Source organism: Chiloscyllium plagiosum, chromosome 7 (assembly GCF_004010195.1).
Source record: "Chiloscyllium plagiosum isolate BGI_BamShark_2017 chromosome 7, ASM401019v2, whole genome shotgun sequence".
Lineage (NCBI taxonomy): Eukaryota > Metazoa > Chordata > Chondrichthyes > Orectolobiformes > Hemiscylliidae > Chiloscyllium > Chiloscyllium plagiosum.
Genome location: NC_057716.1, coordinates 109,268,385 through 109,287,195, shown reverse-complemented (window position 1 = coordinate 109,287,195; position 18,811 = coordinate 109,268,385). Strand labels below are relative to the sequence as shown.

The 18,811-nt window shown below is 43.8% G+C and overlaps 1 protein-coding gene across 1 annotated transcript in view; it reads left to right on the top strand.

The window, feature by feature from the left end:
* LOC122551865 (unconventional myosin-X-like) overlaps positions 1-18,811 on the top strand; it is a 230,211-nt gene that overhangs the window by 7,571 nt on the left and 203,829 nt on the right. Inside the window, exon 2 of the mRNA XM_043694412.1 lies at positions 16,015-16,113. Within this exon, the coding sequence (XP_043550347.1) occupies positions 16,015-16,113 (99 nt within the window). The remainder of the gene's footprint in view (positions 1-16,014; positions 16,114-18,811) is intronic.

Below are 18,811 nucleotides of genomic sequence, written 5' to 3'. Positions count from 1 at the left end.
GGGTTTCGTTCTTGGGGCGGGGACGGGGATCGGCGTGGGGGCGGGGTTGGGCGTGGTGATGGCGATAGGCGAAGGGGCGGGGTTAGACGTGGTGACGGAAATAGGCGTGGGGGCGGGGTTAGGCATGCAGTCTGAGATCGGCGAAGGGGCGGGGTTAGGCATGGTGACGGAACTTGAGTGTCCATTTTAAGGACGAGATTGCAGAGTACTTGGAAGTGCTTGGTAAACGGCTTTTTCTAGAGGAGGTCATGCCTGACAAATCTGTTAGAATTCTTTGAGGTAACGAGCAAGCTGGACATGATTATTTGGATTTCCAGAAGGCCTTTAACACAGGAGGCTGCTAAATAAGATGAACCCATGGTATAAGGGGCAAGTTACTGACAGGGATAGTAGATTGGCTGATTGGCAGAAAGCAAAGAGCAAGGATAAAAGGGTGTTTTTCAGGATGGCAGCTGGTGACTAGTGGAGTTCCTCAGGAGCCAGTGCTGGGACCATTCACATTATATATTAATGATCTGGATGAAGGAAGTGAGAACATTGTAGCTAAGTTTGGAGCTGACACAAAGATAACTGAAGGGACAACCTCACAACACCTTCTACTGCAACTGTGGAAGGTGTAATATCTGTCCATTTACCTCCCTCCTCCTCACTATTCAAGGACCCAAACAGACCTGCCAGTTGTAGCAGCACTTTACCTGCACAATGTGGTCTGCTCTACACTGGGGAAACGAAGTTTAGATTGAGTGACCGCTTTGCAGAACACTTGAATTCTGTTTGCAAAAAAAACCCCTGAGTTTCCAGTTGCCTGCTATCTGAAGTGGCCTGGAAGAAGGGTTACACACGAACCTCCTCATGCTGCCTGGCTTGCTGTGTTCTTCCTGCCCGAGAGTGTGGTGCTGGAAAATGACAGCAGGCCAGGCAGCATCCGAAGAGCAGGTGAATCGATGCTTCAGGCATAAGCCCTTCATCAAGAATGATTCCTGATGAAGGGCTTATGCCCAAAACGTCGATTCTCCTGCTTCTCAGGTGCTACCTGACCTGTTGTGATTTTGTAGCACCACACTCTCGACTCTAATCTCCAGCATCTGCAGTCCTCACTTTCTCCCTGTGTACTCCATACCTCCTGCCTGTCTACCTTGGAAACCAAAGTGGAACAGTACAGGGCATTCGGCCCTTGATATTGATATTGTGCTAACCTTTTATCCTACCCAATGATCAGACTAACCTACATACCCTTTATTGTATGATCTTCCATGTATCTGACTCTACTACCACTGCTGGCATCTGCAGTTTTTGTCTCTAACCAACATCTCTGCCTCAGGCTTGCTGCAATGTTCAGTGAAGCTCAGCACAAGCTGGAAGAACAGCACCTCATTTTCCACTTGGGGATCCTGCAGCCTTTCAGACTCAATATCAAGTTCAATAACTTTCAGGCTTGAGCTCTCCCATGTCCTTATCCCAACTCCCACACATCAGGCCTTGTTATCACACAGTCTGCTATTACATTGTTAGCTTGTAACAGTCCCCATTAACAGCTATTCACCCTTCTAACCAGAGTGTTATCAACACATTTGTCTGTCCAACTGCTCTTCTCTTTGGGCTCTGTCCCTACCTGTCATTTAGTCCTTACTCCCTCCCCCCACCCTACCTTCTGTGTACAAACAGACATTTTCTGAGCCACCATCAGTTCTGAGGAAGGGTCACTCAATCTGAAATGTTAACTCCGATTTCTTTTCAGAAATGCTGCCAGACCAGCTGAGCTTTTCCAGCAATTTCTATTTTTGGCTCAAGGGACAGGGTGGTACATATATGGAATGAGCTGCCAGAGGAAGTGGTGGAGACTGGTACAATTGCAACATTTAAGAGGCATTTGGATGGGTATGTGAATAGGAAGAGTTTGGAGGGATATGGGCCGGGTGCTGGCAGGTGGGAGTAGATTGGGTTGGGATATCTGGTCGGCATGGACAGGTTGGACCGAAGGGTCTGTTTCCTTGCTGTACATCTCTAGGACTTTATGACAGGTAGCGTTAAGGGAAACGGGTAGCTGCAGAAGGACTTAGACAGGCTAGGATTGTGGGCAAAAAAGTGGCAGATAGAGTACAATATGGGAAAGTGTGAGGTTATACACTTTGGTAAGAAGAATAGGCTGAGACTTTAGGAAGGCAAATGAAATGGGATAGGAACAGACAGTATGGGAAGGTATTTAACTGGGGAAGGGAAATTATAATGCAATTAAAACATAGAACATAGAACATAGAAAAGTACAGCACAGAACAGGCCCTTTGGCCCACGATGTTGTGCCAAGGTTTAATCCTAATGTAAAATATAGTAACTTAACCTACGCACCCCTCAACTCACTGCTCTCCATGTGCCTGTCCAGCAGTCACTTCAATATCCCTAATGACTCTGTATGTAGATATTTGCTATGTTGTCACAGCTTCCAGGCCAAAGTGTCACAGGGTCTTACAGGGCTCCAGCCCATCAGGTCTGTAGCAGTTAAAACAACTACCTAATTGTTCTAATCCAATTTTATAGCATTTGGCATGGAGCCTTATATGCCTTGGTATTGCAAGTATGCTATAAATACTCCTTCAGTGTGATGAGGGTCTCTATATCTCCCACCCTTACAGGCAGTGAGTTCCATATTCCCACTTTGCTGTGGATGAAAACGTTTTTCCTCACATCCACTTGAAATCTTGAGCCACTCTCCTTAAATCTATGTCCTTTGGTCATTGGTCATCCCCTTTTCCTTAAGGGAAAAAGTTTATTCCAACTGACCCTATGTGTGCCCTCACAATTTTATACATCTGAGTCATGTGCCTTTCTCAGTCTCCTTCAGTAAAAACATCTCTCTCCATAACTAAAACTCTGCAACCCAGGCAACATCCTGGTAAATCTTCCCTGCATCCCCTCCAGTGCAATCACATCCAGAAAAGCTGAAAATTGGATTAGTTTAGTCAAACCTTCATGTAATCTATGTGGATTTCAGTAAGGCCTTTCATCAAGTGCCACATGGGAGACTGTTAAAGAAGCTGAAAGCACATGGAATCCAGGGTAACTTAAGTTGAATTGAATTGAATTTATTGTCACGTGTACCAAGGCACAGTGAAACACTTGCGAGCAACACAGGCAGATCGCAGAGTTAAGTAGCATAGATAGTAAATAATAGGTAAACAGCGGCAAAAACAAAAACACAGGTACAGGTGAATGTTAAAAGATTGTGAGTTCATTCAGTATTCTAACAACAGTAGGGTAGAAACTGTTTCGAAACCGGCTTCTGTACCTTCTCCCCGATGGTAGAGGTTGTAGAAAAACATTGCCAGGGTGGGATGGATCTTTGAGAATGTTGGTGGCCTTTCATCGACAGCGGGGCTGGTAGATGGATTCTCTAGCTGGGAGGTTGGCCTTTGTGATTGTCCGGGCCGAGTTTACCACTCTCTGTAAACGTCTCTGATCTTGTGTGGTACAGTTGCCATACCAGGTAGTGATACATCCAGATGAATGCTCTCAATGGGGCACCTATAAAAGTTGGCAAGGGTATTCGCCGTCATGTCAAATTTCCTCAGCTACCTGAGGAAGAAGAGACATTGTTGGGCCTTTGTAACCAGTGTATCCACATGAAGAGTCAAAGAAAGCTTGTTGTGGATGACCACTCCCGGGAGCTTGACACTCTTCACTCGTTCCACCTCTGTGCTGTTAATGTGGGGGGGGGGGGGCATGAGAAACATCCCAGCGAAAGTCAACTTGACAAGATGGATCCAAAATTGGCTTAGTGGCAAGAGACTGGGTAGTGGCAGAGTCTGTTTGTGTGATTAGAGGCCAGTGTCCTGTGGCATTTCATGGGGATTAATGCTGGGCCCCTTTATTGTTTATGATATTCATAAATGATGTGGATGAGAATGTGGGTTGGAGAGGAGGATAAGTAAATTTGTGGATGACACAAAAATTAGGCTGGTGGTTAACAACGCGGCTACAGAAAGATATAATGAGTATGATCAGATGGACAAATCAGTGGTATTTGGAATTTAACCCTGAAGAGAGTGAAGTGACACACTTTGGAAGAAGTAACAAGACAAGGGAATATTCAAGAAATGGCATGATACTAGGAATCTCAGATAAACAGAGGGATCTTGGAATGCTTGTCTAGATCCCTGAAGGTGGTCGGATAGGTTAATGGGGTAGTTAAGAAGACAAACAGGGACAGACCTTTATTAATTGTGGCATCGATTAAAAGAACAGGAAGGTTATGTTGGAGCTATACAGAACTTTGGTTAGATCACAGCTGGTATACTGTATGAGTCTGGTCACCACACTTTAGGAAGGATGTGATTGCACTGGAGAAGTGCAGAGAAAATTCACCGAGATGTTCCCTGGAATGGAGCATTTCAGTGATGAGGAGATGTTGGGTAAGCGCAGGTTGTTTTCTTTGGAGCTGGGAAGGTTGAGGAGGACCTGGTAGAGATGTATACAACTCTAAGGGACATGGACTGAGAGGACAGGAAGCAGCTGTTCCCCTTAGTTGAAAGTTTAATAACAAGGGGTCACATTTTTAAAGTGAAAGGCAAGAGGTTTAGAGGGGATTTGAGGATTTTCTTTCACCCAGAAGTTGGTAAGTGTCTGGATTGCACTGCTTGGGAGGATAGTTGAGGCAGGTAACCTCATAATCTTTAAAAAGTACCTGGATAAGCACCTGAAGTGTCATAACATTCAAGGCTATGGGCCTATTAGGGGAATGTAGGGCCAGTGTAGGTGGTACTGTATTTTTTTGGCACTTCAGACTGGATGGGCTAAAGGAACTCTTCTATGCTGTCTGATTATATGATCTTTGTTAACTAGGTTGGACATGATGGGCAGAATGTCTTCTTTCTTTGCTGTAAAAATCTAGGACTTTTTAGTGATTGGAAATTATGCCACCTGTTGCAATGATATTCAGACTCTGGTGTCCAAGATATTATCATCTGGGTTTCTGGATTATTAGCCTGGTAACAATATGTCATCATGACTGTTGAAAGAGTGTTTGATGGGGGAATGTAGCTTTTCCCAACTACTCTTTGTCACTTTTAAGTTAGGAATGGTAGGTCACTTAGAATGGCATGGCCTAGTCAGGGATTCCCTCATTCCTGATGAAGGGCTTTTGCCCGAAACGTCGATTTTTCTGTTCCTCAGATGCTGCCTGACCTGCTGTGCTTTTCCAGCACTCCAATCTTGACTCTAATCTCTAGCATCTGCAGTACTCACTTCTGCCTAGTCAGGGATAGTCAGCATAGTTTTATTAACGAAAGGTTATGCCTTGCAATTTTGATTGAATTCTTTGAGGAAATGACAAGGAGAATTGATGAAGGTAGACTAGTGGATGTTATCTACATGAATATTAGTAAGGTATTTGACAAGGTCACCCATGGTACATTGGTCAGAAAAGCAAAAGCCCATGGAATAAAGGATAATGTGTCAAATTGGATCCAAATTTGGCTTAGTAAAAGGAAACAAAGGGTAATGGTTGATGGCTGCCCTTGTGAATGGAAAGCTGTTTCCAGTGGTGTTCTGCACGGTTCGGTATTGAGATCCCTGCTGTTTGTTTTATAACATTTAACGATTTGGACTTGAACTTGGGGTCACAAATAAGAAATTTGCAGACAATTAAAAAATTGGCCGTGTAGTGGATTGTGTAGAGAATTGCTGTAAGCTCCAAAATGATATCAATGGGTTGGCAGAATGGGCTGGGAAGTGGCAGAAGGAGTTTAACTTTAAGTATGAGGTAATGCGTTTAGGGAGGTCAAACAGTAAAAAAGGGAATACACAATAAATGGGAATATACTGAGAGGGTAGATGAAGTGAGGGATCTTGATGTGCAAGTGCACAGGTCCCTGAAGGTAGCAGTACAGGTGCATAAGATTGTAAAGAAAGCATATGAAATGCTCTGCTTTGGTAGAAGTAGAGAATACAAAAATAGGGATGTAATGATGAAACTGTATAGGACAATGTGGTGAGGCCATGATTGGAGTATTGTGTGCAGATCTGACAACCACATTATAGGAAGGATGTAATCGCATTGGAGAGAATGCAGAGAAGAATGTTGCCAGGTCAGGAGAATTCTATCTACTGGAAGTGTTTAGAGAGGTTGGGATTGTCTTCCTTGGAATAGAAAAGGCTAAGGGGTGACATGATTGAGGTCTACAAACTTGCGAGGAGTAGAGTTAGAAGACACAGGAGGAACCTGTTTCCCTTGGCAGAGTGTTCAAAAACCAGGGGTCTTAGATTCAAATTAAGGATTAGAGAGGACATGAGTCATAGAGACATACAGCACAGAAATAGACCCTTTGGTTCAACCCGTCCATACCAACCAGATATCCTAACCTAATCTAGTTCCATTTGCCAGCACCTGGCCCATATCCCTCCAAACCCTTCCTATTCATATACCCATCCAGATGCCTTTTAAATGTTGCAATTGTACCAGCCTCCACCACTTCCTCTGGCAGCTCGTTCCATATATATGCCACCCTCTGTGTGAATAAATTGCCCCTTAGGTCTCTTTTATATCTTTCTCCTCTCACCCTAAACCTATGCCCTCTAATTCTGGACTCCCCCACTTGGGCGAAAATACCTTGTCAATTTACCCTATCCATGATTTTAAAAACCTCTAAAGTCACCCCTCAGCCTCCGACGCTGCAGGGAAAACAGCCCCAGCCTGTTCAGCCTCTCCCTATAGCTCAAATCCTCCAACCCTGGCAACATCCTTGTAAATCTTTTCTGAACCCTTTCAAGTTTCACAACATCTTTGCGATAGGAAGGAGACCAGAATTGCACACAATATTCCAAAAGTGGTCTAACCTATGTCTTGTACAGCCGCAAAATGACCTCCTGTACTCAATACTCTGACCAATGAATGAAAGCACACCAAACGCATTCTTCACTATCCTATCTACCTATGACTCTACTTTCAAGGAGCTATGAACCTGCACTCCAAGGTCTCTTTATTCAGCAACACTCCCTAGGGTCTTACCATTAAGTGTATAAGTCATGCTCTGATTTGCTTTCCCAAAATGCAGCACCTCGCATTTATCTGAATTAAACTCCATCTGCCACTTCTCTGCTCATTGGCCCATCTGGTCAAGATCCTGTTGTAATCTGAGGTATCCCTCTTTGCTGTCCACTACACCTCCAATTTTGGTGTCGTTTGCAAACTTATTAACTGTACCTCCTATGCTCACATCCAAATCATTTATATAAATGACAAAAAGAAGTGGACCCAGCACCGATCCTTGTGGCAGAGGCCTGAAAGTCTGAAAGAACCTGGATCTGCACCTTTCGTGCTGGAAGCTGCAGGACTATGAACCATGTGCAGGAGGATGGGATTAGAAAGGACATCTGGGTGTCTTTAGGTCAGCATGGACAAAATGGGCCACATGGCCCCCTTCTGAGGTGTATCATTTCTCTAGTTCTGTGGTTTCTATCATGGTAATATTTGAATAGAGACAAAAATCTCAAAGTTTGTTGTCATTTAATCCCTGATCTTTGTTTTGGGATCTTTCCAATTATCAGATGGAAAGGACATTTCCTGTCTGTTCAGTCTCCTATGACTCTCAGCCAGTTGAGAAAGGCCATTAACAGGAGCTATTAGTCAGCATCTTGTTGACTGGAGTCGCTGAATATTACTTATTGATGAGCTGTCTGCTGTGATTGTTACAACCAGGACACAGGATCAGGCTGGGGACACGTTTCCCAGTACTAAGAGCAGGCCATTGTAAAACTCCAGTAATCTCCAGTTTTGTAAAATCTGTCTCACATGGTCTCTGCTGAATTCACTGATCTGAGCCAGGCTGGTTTCAGCAGAATCAAAAATCTGGATCTTAGCCCTGGTCCAGAATAGAATAAAGAATGAAATTGATCAGTTCATCAGAGTGAGTGAGAGAGAGTAAGAGTGAGAGAGAGAAAGAGAGGTCACTTCTGTTCCATGTCAATCACTAGGGAACTGCTTGTGATCTCTTTAGGGAACTTGAGAGTGATTTACACTGTCACTCTTTTGCCGACAAGGTTAAGGGTTGCAGGGACAGTGTACAAAGGATGATGGGATCAGGGCTGACAGGGTGCTGTGCTAACTACACATTTAGGAATGAAATTTCAGCCAGTAAATCCCTGATGGTTAGGTTGTTCTGGAAGGTAATTTTTAATTTGCCTGTTCAGGGATGTTTTTACACACTCCTGGAGCAGGTGGGGCTTGAACCTGGGTATCCTAGTCCAGAGGTAAGGACACTACCACCACCCCACATGACCTGTCTGTTTATCTTGGGTCAGTTTACTTTATCATCTACACCAGCCAGTTTCTGTTAAAGACTTTCAGTCTGGTTAACTGGCAGTTGATTTGCTGAGGAGAGTTTATGGGAGAGACTGAATTCAAACGCACCATCTGTTCTCTTGTCTTTTGCTTCATAAAATTCCAGCCTGGTCTGTCTCCTTCAGGGTCAGCATGGAAAGAGAGTTCCTCCCCCACACACTAAACAATCTGGTCTCCCTTTCACTCATTCCTGCCTTAGTGAAAGTGCTCCTTGAATATCTGCTTACCCTAGTCTCCATGCTCCCAGTGAAGCTGCGGTCATTCATGAATATTTCAAATCAACAGCAAATATTCCTCATTGAGAAACTGCTCTTGAATATTCATGTTCATTAAGTAGCATTGAATATCTGAGTGACATAGGCTGATCTGGCTGGGGTCAGGGTGACTGGAAGAGATTAATGTGACTCTGGATGGGGGCAAGTCCACCCACTGGTGCCATGAGGCAGGCCTAGCCTCCCCTCTCCTCTCTAATTGGCACTTCCATAGCTAGGCCTTTCTGACATTCTGGATTTCCTAGTGGACAGGGTCTCTGTTGCACTTCCTACCGACTGTGACCCCAATCCTGATTGCAGCCAGTCTCTGATTTGATTATTTAAATGGCTGCCACCAAATTGGGTGGACAGAGCTGATGTCCAACTGCGTCCCCTTTGGTCCTGTCCTATCACCTAATGCCCTTTGCCCCTTGAACCCCAGTATCACTGGCCTCAGCCCGATGACCTCGGTATCACCAAGATATAGCTCCCACACCTGCCCTGATATCCCTCTGATAGCTAGAACATAGAACATAGAAGAATACAGCGCAGTACAGGCCCTTCGGCCCTCGATGTTGCGCCGATCCAAGCCCACCTAACCTACACTAGCCCACTATCCTCCATATGCCTATCCAATGCCCACTTAAATGCCCATAATGAGGGAGAGTCCACCACTGCTACTGGCAGGGCATTCCATGAACTCACGACTCGCTGAGTAAAGAACCTACCCCTAACATCTGTCCTATACCTACCCCCCCCTTAATTTAAAGCTATGCCCCCTTGTCTGTGCCTTCTACATCCTGACCCATGCTCTTTGCCCCTGGCACCCCCACATCCCCATTCCCTGAACATTACCATACTTCGTCTCTCTGCATCCTCGCTCCTCCTGTGCTTTCACCAATCCTGCTGTTTGTGGTGTACACTAATGATTTAGAGAAATGTGGAATTTATGGGTTGAACCAAAGGGTCAGTATCTATGATATTTATAGATGATATGAAAATTGGTAGCTCAAAAGCTCAGCAGATCTGTGACTCAATGAGGAGAAAGTGAGGACTGCAGATGCTGGAGATCAGAGCTGAAAATGTGTTGCTGGAAAAGTGCAGCAGGTCAGGCAACATCCAAGGAACAGGAGAATCGACGTTTCAGGCATAAGCCCTTCTTCAGGAATTCCTGAAGAAGGGCTTATGCCCGAAACGTCGATTCTCCTGTTCCTTGGATGCTGCCTGACCTGCTGCGCTTTTCCAGCAACACATTTTCAGCTGTGACTCAATGAGGTTGGGCAGCATCTGTGGAGAAAAATCAGAGTTAACTTTTCGGGTTCAGTGATCTTTCTCCAGAACCAATCTTGCTGAATTTTTCCATGAATTTCTGTTTTTGTTTCTTATTCACAGCATCAACTTTTTTTTTGTTTAATATTTTGATTAGATTCCATTCCCTACAGAATGGAAACAGGCCATTTGGCCCATCAAGTCCACACCGACCCTCCAAAGAGTAACCCACCCAGATCCATTTCCCTTCTCTACATTTGCCTCTGACTAATGCAACTAATACTTTGGGCAATTTCCCATGGCCAATCCACCCTAACCTGCACATCTTTGGATTGTGGGAGGAAACTGGAGCACTTGGAGGAATCCCATGCAGACACGGGGAGAACGTGTAAAATCCACGCAGATGTATATCCGAGGCAGGAATTGAACCTGGGTCTCAAGGCAGCAGTGCTAACCACTGAGTCACTCTGCTGCCCTAAATTGGTAGATTGGAAAATGATAAGAAGGATAGCCATAAACTGCAGGAGAAAACCAATAGACTGGTTAAAACATAGGCAAATGGAATTCAACCCAGAAATTTCATAGAATTACAGAATTTTACAGTACAGAAGGAGGTGGTTTGGCCCAAAACAGCTACCCAGCTAGTCCTATGCTCCAGCCCTTTCTCCATAGTCCTCTAAATTTATCACTCTTAAATATATATCTAGCTCTCTTTCTCCCACAGAATCTGTCTCCACCACTCTCAAAAGTGGTGCATTCCAAATCCTTCCAATTCTGAGTAAAAACGTTTCTCCTCATCTCATTCTGATCTCACTTGCTGTCAATCTTGAAATTGTGACACCTAAATATTGATATACTAACTAGTGGAAACAATGATTCGGAGATGCCGGTGTTGGACTGGGGTGTACAAAGTTAAAAATCACACAACACCAACACCAGGTTATAGTCCAACAGGTTTAATTGGAAGCATACTAGCTTTCGGAGCGACGCTCCTTAATCACCTGATGAAGGAGCGTCGCTCCGAAAGCTAGTGTGCTTCCAATTAAACCTGTTGGACTATAACCTGGTGTTGTGTGATTTTTTTAACTTAGTGGAAACAAATAAGCTTCTTTACCCTGTAAAACATGGTTTGGCCATTGCTCCTTTTTAACTTTTATGAAGAATTGAAGAATGTGGTTCTGGAAAAGCACAGCCTCAGGAATGAAGAGCTTTTGCTCGAAATGTCGATTCTCCTCCTCAGATGCTGCCTGACCTGCTGTGCTTTTCCAGCACCACACTCTTCGACTCTGATCTCCAGCATCTGCAGTACCTCACTTTCTCCCAGAGATGAAGAATTGTTGCAGCTCCCTCATGCGCTGCTTGAATATTTGCCATTGCCTTTACACTGTCATCCCTTTAGTGAACATCCCCAAGGATATCCCAGCCAACTTGTAACCCATACCATTGTAGTTACCTCTGTTCAGATTAAAGAGTCTTGTCTCAAAATCAACTCCGGGACACATGCACCAATCAACCACACCGCCATGTGGCCGAACACTTCAACTCCCCCTCCCACTCTGCCGAGGACATGCAAGTCCTGGCCCGCCTCCACCACCAAATCCTAGCCACTCGACGCCTGGAAGAAGAACATCTCGTCATCTACCTTGGAACCCTCCAAGGATCAATGCCGATTTCACCAGTTTCCTCATCTCCCCTCCCCCCACCATATCCCAGATCCAACCCTCCAACTCGGCACTGCTCTCTTGAACAGGCCTACCAATCCATCTTCCATCTCACCTATCTGCTCCACCCTCCATTCAACCTATCACTATCACCCACCCACCTTCATCAACCTATCATACTCTCCGCTACATTGCCCCCAACCCCAGCCCCGTCCCATTTATCTCTCAGCCCCCTTGCCCCCTCCCATTTATCTCTCAGCCCATTCCTGATGAAGGGCTTATGCTTGAAATGAAAACTCTCCAGCTTCTTGGATACTGCCTGACCTCCTGTGCTTTTTCAGCACCACACTTTTTGACTCAAAATCAACTATGTCACTTGAGGAATTCTATCATATTAGGTCACTCATCCCAAGGGGTGTTGCACAACTGGACAGATTTAGATTTATTGTCACATGTATATTAAATTTACAATGAAAATGCTTTTTTGTGTGCTATACACAAAGTGCCATCTTGAAACACTTGAATATAGTGCAAGATTTTACTACAATAGCATGCAGCTTTCTCTCTTTTTATTCTCCTCCACTGCCCCTCCGGTCACTGCTTAACATTGGTGGGGGTCTCTGTCTCGGGCCCCAGGGTCTCTCTACAACTGCCCAAGCAAGCTGGAACCATGACCCTGGGGATGTGCGAGTTCTGTACCTCCTGTTCATCATCTGATGCTCCTCCAGGCTCTGCCATCAATTTGCCATCCAACCGTTTCATCGATACTTCTGCTCCTTCAAGTGCCCAGGCCTACCTGCGGACCTGAAGCCTCAGCTCAGATTGCAAGTCCAGGCTGGAGGAATCAGCCCAGGACCTGGCTCTTACTCACTAGGAGACCCCAGGCTGGGGTGGAGCCATGTCCAGCTTGTCCTGGTGTTGCTGCTGCTGCTGTCGGATGCCTGCTCCTTCTGCCTCTCTCCAGAAAGCTGTTGGAGCGGATAAGTCCCAGACTTAGCACTACTCCTGCGCTGCCACTTTGATTGCCAGTTTTTCCTTTCCCTTTACACAATACACATTCCATAAGATTGCCCTTTCATTATAGGAGAGAGGACTGTTGTTAACCTGAGGGTCATCACAATTCAAGCTGGATCATGTCTGATCCTGTATCTCAATGTCACACTCTGCTCTGTCTCTCTTCATACAACTTAACACCTTTAGTTTCTAGAAATCTATCAATTTATTTCTTCAATATATTCAGTGGCTTGATTTCTGTGATGGTGAATTCCACATGTTCATCACCTTGAGTAAAAGCATTTCTCTTCAGCTCTGTCCCAAATGGCCAACCATATATCCTGAGACCATGACCCTGCCAGGGGAAGCATCATTTCATCCATTCAGTCTGTCCAGACAAAATTTGATATGGTTATACTAGACTAATATTTGGAATGGACGTGTAGTCTTATGATGAAGGTTAGACAGGTTATACTTGGATCTGAGAGATAAATGGGAGGGGGCTGGGGTTTGGGCTGGATTTGACATGAGTGGATGGAGCAGGTATAGGCCATTAACCTCTTGAACCTGTTCTGGCATTCCAAGAGATCATGGCTGTTCTGTAGCCTAACTCATTGCCTTTGGCCCATTTCCATTAATACCTTTGTTTAAAAATAAAATATTCATCTTCGATTTAAAATGAACAACTCATCCAGCATCCTCTGCCCTTTTTTGAAAGAGCATTCCAAATATTTATCACACAAACATCTCTCCTGAATGGTCTGGTGCTAATTCTCAGACTATACTGCCTAGTTCTAGAATCTCCAACCAATGGAAATAATTTATATGTATCTATCCTGTCTTTTCCAGTTAATATCTTGAAGACTTCAATCAGATCATCTCTTAACCCTCTAAATTCTAGGGAAAACAGATCCAATTTGTGTAATCTCTTCTCATTACTTAAGTCTAGATGTACTTAAGCCTTGAAGTCTGATGTCATTCTTGTAAATCTATGTTACACTCCCTCCAAGGCCGATACATCCTTCCTAAGATGTGGTGCACAGATCTGCCCACATTACTCCAAGTGGGGCTAACCAGAATTTTATATAGATTCAGCATTACTTCTTTGTACTGCAGTCCTCTAGAGATAAAAAACAGCATTCCATAAGCCTTCTAGATTATTTTCTGCATCTATTCATGACATTTTAAAGATCCATCTCCAGGTGGCAACTGGTGACAGGTAGATTTCTTCAGGGGTCTGAGCTGGGATCACAAGTATTCACAACTATGACACCAAGACAGGTTGTGTTGAGGGAACGGAGAGGCTGCAGAAAGATTGGACAGGCTAGGAAAATGGGCAAAGAAGTGGCAGATAGAATGCATTGTGAGAAAATGTGAGGTTATGTACTTTGGTGGGAAGAATATGTTTTCTATGTTTTTCTATGAATAGAGGCATAGACTATTTTCTAAAAGGGGAAAGGCTTTGGAAATCTGAAACACAAAAGGAACTCTGAAGTCCCAGTTCAGGATTCTCTTAAGGTTAACATGCAGGTTCAGTTGGCAGTTAGGAAGACAAATGCAATGTTAGCATTCATTTCAAGAATAGATGAGCAGGGACGTATTGCTGAGGCTGTATTTGTCTCTGGTTAGATCTCATTTAGAACATTGTGGGCAATTTTGGGCCTTGTATCTGAGGAAGGATGTGCTGGTGTTGGAGTGGGTTCAGAGAAGGTTTACAAGAATAACAAAGGGCTTGTCATAGGGGGAGTGGTTGAGGACTCTGGATCTGTACTCGTCTCTAGAAGGATTGGGGGAGGCGGGGAGTCTCATTGAAATTTCCAGAACACTGTGAGGCTTGGATAGAGTGGATGTGGAGAAGATGTTTCCAATAGTAGGAGAGACTAGGACTTGAGGGGACAGACTCTGAGTAAAGGGACAATCCTTTAAGACTGAGAATAGGAATTTCTTGAGTCAGAGGATAGTTAATCTGTGGAATGCATTACTGTAGAAGGCTGGAAAGGTCAAGTCATTGAGTACATTTAAGACAGAGATAAGTTTTTGATTGGTAAGCGGATCAATGGTAACTGGGAGAAGGCAAGAAGATTGGTTTGAGAAACATACCATCCACCATAGAATGGCAGAGCAGATGTGAAGGACTGAATGACTTAATTCTGCTCCTATATCTTGTAGTTTAATTGTCCTGTGCATCTGACATACCAAGTTTCTTTGGCCATCCACTACATTTAACTTTATGCTCTCTAGAAAGTGCCCTGATCTATCTTTTCTCAGTTCAAAACAGATAATCTCACAAGCGCTTCATTGAACTCCATCTACCACAATTTAGCCCATTCACTTCATCTATCAATGCCCCTTGTAATTGTATGCTATCTTCTGTGCCACTTCACTTGGTGTCATCAGCAATTTTCAATATATGACTCCCCTCACTTTGCTGATCATCTCCCTTCTCTCTCAGCAAGGCGGTCAAAGATTATCAGGGTAGGTGAGAGTGTGGAGTAAACAGACCACCCATGCTGTCTCACAGTGCCAGGGACCTGGGTTTGATTCCACCCTCTGATGACTGTCTGGAATTAGCACATTCTCCCTGTGTCTGCATGGATTTCAGTTAAGTGCTCCAGTTTCCTCCCACAATCCAAAGATGCGCAGGTTAGGTGGATTGGCCATTTTTAAAAACAAAACTCATGCAGGGTTACAGGCATGAGGTGTAAGGGGGTAGGAACGTGGGTCTGAGTGTGGTGCACGTCAGAGGGTCAGTGCGGACTTGATGGGCCAAACGCCTTCTTTCTGCATTTCAGGAATTTGATGTTTCTATTATCTCATTATCTCAGGCTCAAGAGACTGAATAGCTCCAATTCATAGGTTTGGATGTCTGATAGGATGTTGCCAAAATGTTACCTGTAGCTAGTGAGTCTAAAATGAGGGGATTCAATCTCAAGATTAGGGGTAGGCCATTTAGGACCAAGCTGAGGAGAACTTTTTCACTTTAGTGGGTGGCAAATCTTTACCTCAGAGGGCTGTGGAGGTTCAATCATGAGGCAGGCTCAAAACTAATGACATCAAAGGATATGGGTGATAATGTGGAAGTGACTTGAAGTAGGTGATAGTCCAGAACCTAACTGAATAGTGGAGCAGCTTGAATTGGCTAAATGGTCTGTTCCTATGTTCTTGAATCATTCTCGCTCACTCAATCTCTTGGAGTCCAACTATTATCTGGCATAACGGACATAAGTGTTAAATGGGTTTCTCCTGTTCCTATATTTCCTTTTTCTACTCACTTTGTTCTATTTACCTCTTCATGTTTTCTTCCCCTCTGTATCTCTTTTTCTGTCCCTCATTCCATTTGTCTCTCTCTCTCTCTCCCCCATCTCTCTTTGTCTCTCAGTCCATGTCTCTCCTTCACCTGTCCCATTTGTCTTTGTTGTTTCTCACTTTTTCTCACTTTTTTTCTCTGTCTTCCTTTCTGTTTCACTCTCTGTTTTATACTAACTCTCTCTGATACCTCTCTGCCTAGGGTTCCTCTTTATGGCTTCGAGTGAGAGATCAGCTGCTCCCAAGCAGTGTCAGCTGTACCTCCAATGGGATCGTCTTACTCACAACTGAATACGGAGAGGTGAGAATTCACTGGCCACATTACTCGCACTTTGCTGATTATCTTCTCTCTTTGTGTTCCCCTGCCTGACTAAAACTCCTCCTATCAGCCCAAAATGCCCTGACCCTCACTGCAAATCATAGAATCACAGAGTGTACAGTATGGAAACAGACTCTATGGTCCAACTCGTCCATGCTGACCAGACATCCCAACCTAATCTAATCCCATTTGACAGCATTTGGTCCATATCCCTCTCAACCCTTCAGAAAATATCCCTCCTCCTGCATCAACCCAGGTTATTCCTTTAAGGATGTTTCAATGCGATTATCTCTCATTCTTCTCAATTCCAGAAAATACAAGCCCAGTCTCCTCAAACTCCCCACAATGGACAGTCCCACCAACCCAGGAATCAACCTGGTGAACGTTTGTTGCACTTCATCCATGGCAAGGATATTCCTCCTTAGGCAAGGGGACCAGAACAACACACAATACTCCTGGAGTGGTCTAACCAAGGCGCTATACAATTGAAGCAAGATCTCTTTACTCCTGCACTCCAATCCCTTTGCAATAAAAGGCAAATGTTCCATTAGCTTTTCTAATAGCTTGGTGCGTCTGCATGTTAGCCTTCAGTGACATATCAATGAGGACACCTAGGTTCCTTTGTATATCTACACTTTCCAACCTCTTACCATTTAAGAAAAACTCTTGTCAATCTCTCTCTCCCACCAAAATGAATACATTTAACCCCACAAGTCATAGCTTACCAATGTGAGATTGATCTATTTATTCCTACTCTCTGTTTTCAGTCTGTTAATCAATCATTAATTCTAGTGAGTATATTACTTCCTGTCCCATGTTCTTCCAATTTGCAGGAACCATTCCAGAATTGATTGAATTTTGGGAGATGATCACCAATGCATCCACTAACTTCACAGCTGCCTCTTTTGACATTTTGGGATGTAGAATATCAGATCCCAGGGACTTATCAATCAGACAAGTTAATTTCTCCAATACAATTTTTTTACTAATACTAATTTCCTTTAATTCCCCAATCTTCCTAGTCCCTTGGATTTCTAATTCTGGGAGATTTTGTGTATCTTCACTACCAGTTAAGCAAATTCTAACATGCTGCAAATCTTCAACTCAACTTCTTTTTTTGGCAACTTTATTAACCATTTCCTTTAAACTAACATAATCTTTAATTTTCCTTATTCAACAGAGTTTATTTTCTTTTCCAGTTGGGGTTTTGTGCTTTAAAGGAATGTATATTTGTTGTAATGTATTAGTTCTTTAAATGCAAAATATTGCCAAAACATACATATTAATGTAATGTAACGTTTTTAACATATTTTGGTCACTTTTCTCTAAAAATTCTTTTACAATGAAATTATTAGTTAATTCCTTCTCACCAAACAAAACTCAATCTAAAATAGCCTTTCCCATTTCATCCCTCGACATACTGTTCCAGAAAACTATCTTGACCACATTCTAGAAATTTATCCTCGATAATATTAGATTTACCCAATTTAGATAAAGATTGAAATATTTCATAACTGCTACATTGCTGTTCTGAAATGCACCACAGCTTTCCTGGTTTTTACTGTGTCCAACCTTATCACTTACTATAATAAACAAAGAACTGTGGATGCTGGAGATTTGAAACAAAAACCGAAATTGCTGGCAAAACTCAGCAGATCTGGCAGGATCTGTGGGAAGAAAGCATCAGAACTGATGGTAATTCCATTACCACTTACTGCTTGGTGGCCTATGAACGACTTCTGCCAATGTTTGCTGCTCCTTGTTGTTCCTTTGCTTTCCCCCCAATAGACAATATCTCATTCTTCTGTTTTCACACCAAGGTACTGATCCTATCCCTTATGATCTGCACTGCCCATCCCTCCTTTTTTTGCCTATCCTTCCTAAATGTTAAATATCCCTGAACATTCAGTTCTCAAGCTTGGTCACCCTGAAACCACATCTCCATAATGACAATTAGATCTCACCGTACACAGCTTTTTGTGCCATCACTCCCTTACCTTGTCTTAGATGCCGTACACATTTAGACAGAGCGCCTATAATTCTGCCTTTTTAACACTGTTCTGACTTTTACAGGATTTGTTGGGTGGGATTTGTTTCTGCTGCCTTCCCTCTCCTTCTTACTGCCTTAACTCCACTTGCATCTGACACCCTAGCTCCCCTGTTACTTCCAATCTTCCTAAATTCCTCTGGAAGGTACTATAAAAATGTATTCTCTCTTTTTGGTTTCTCATTACAGTCTGTCAGCTGAGTGGGAGAGGCTGAGGTCTGAAGCAATGAGTTTGATGGCCACCTTGTTTGGTTTAATGTGCTAATATTCTCCCCTCTTCTTTCTCTCCCTCAATCTCTGTCTCCCTCAATCTCTGTCTCCCTCAATCTCTGTCTCCCTCAATCTCTGTCTCCCTCAATCTCTGTCTCCCTCAATCTCTCTGTCTCTCTCTCTCTCTCTGTCTCTCTCTCTCTCTCTCAATCTCTCTGTGTCTGTCTGTCTCTCTCTCTCTCAAATTCTGCCTCTCTCTCTCTCAATCTCTGTCTCTCTCTCTCTCCCTTCTCTCTGTCTCTCTCTCTCTCCGTTGAATCTTCCCTGCTGTCCCATTTGAACAAGGGCTGCAGAGCTATTTGACTGGGAGAGACATCGCACTTCACCTTGAGCTTCACACAAACACAAACACACACACACACA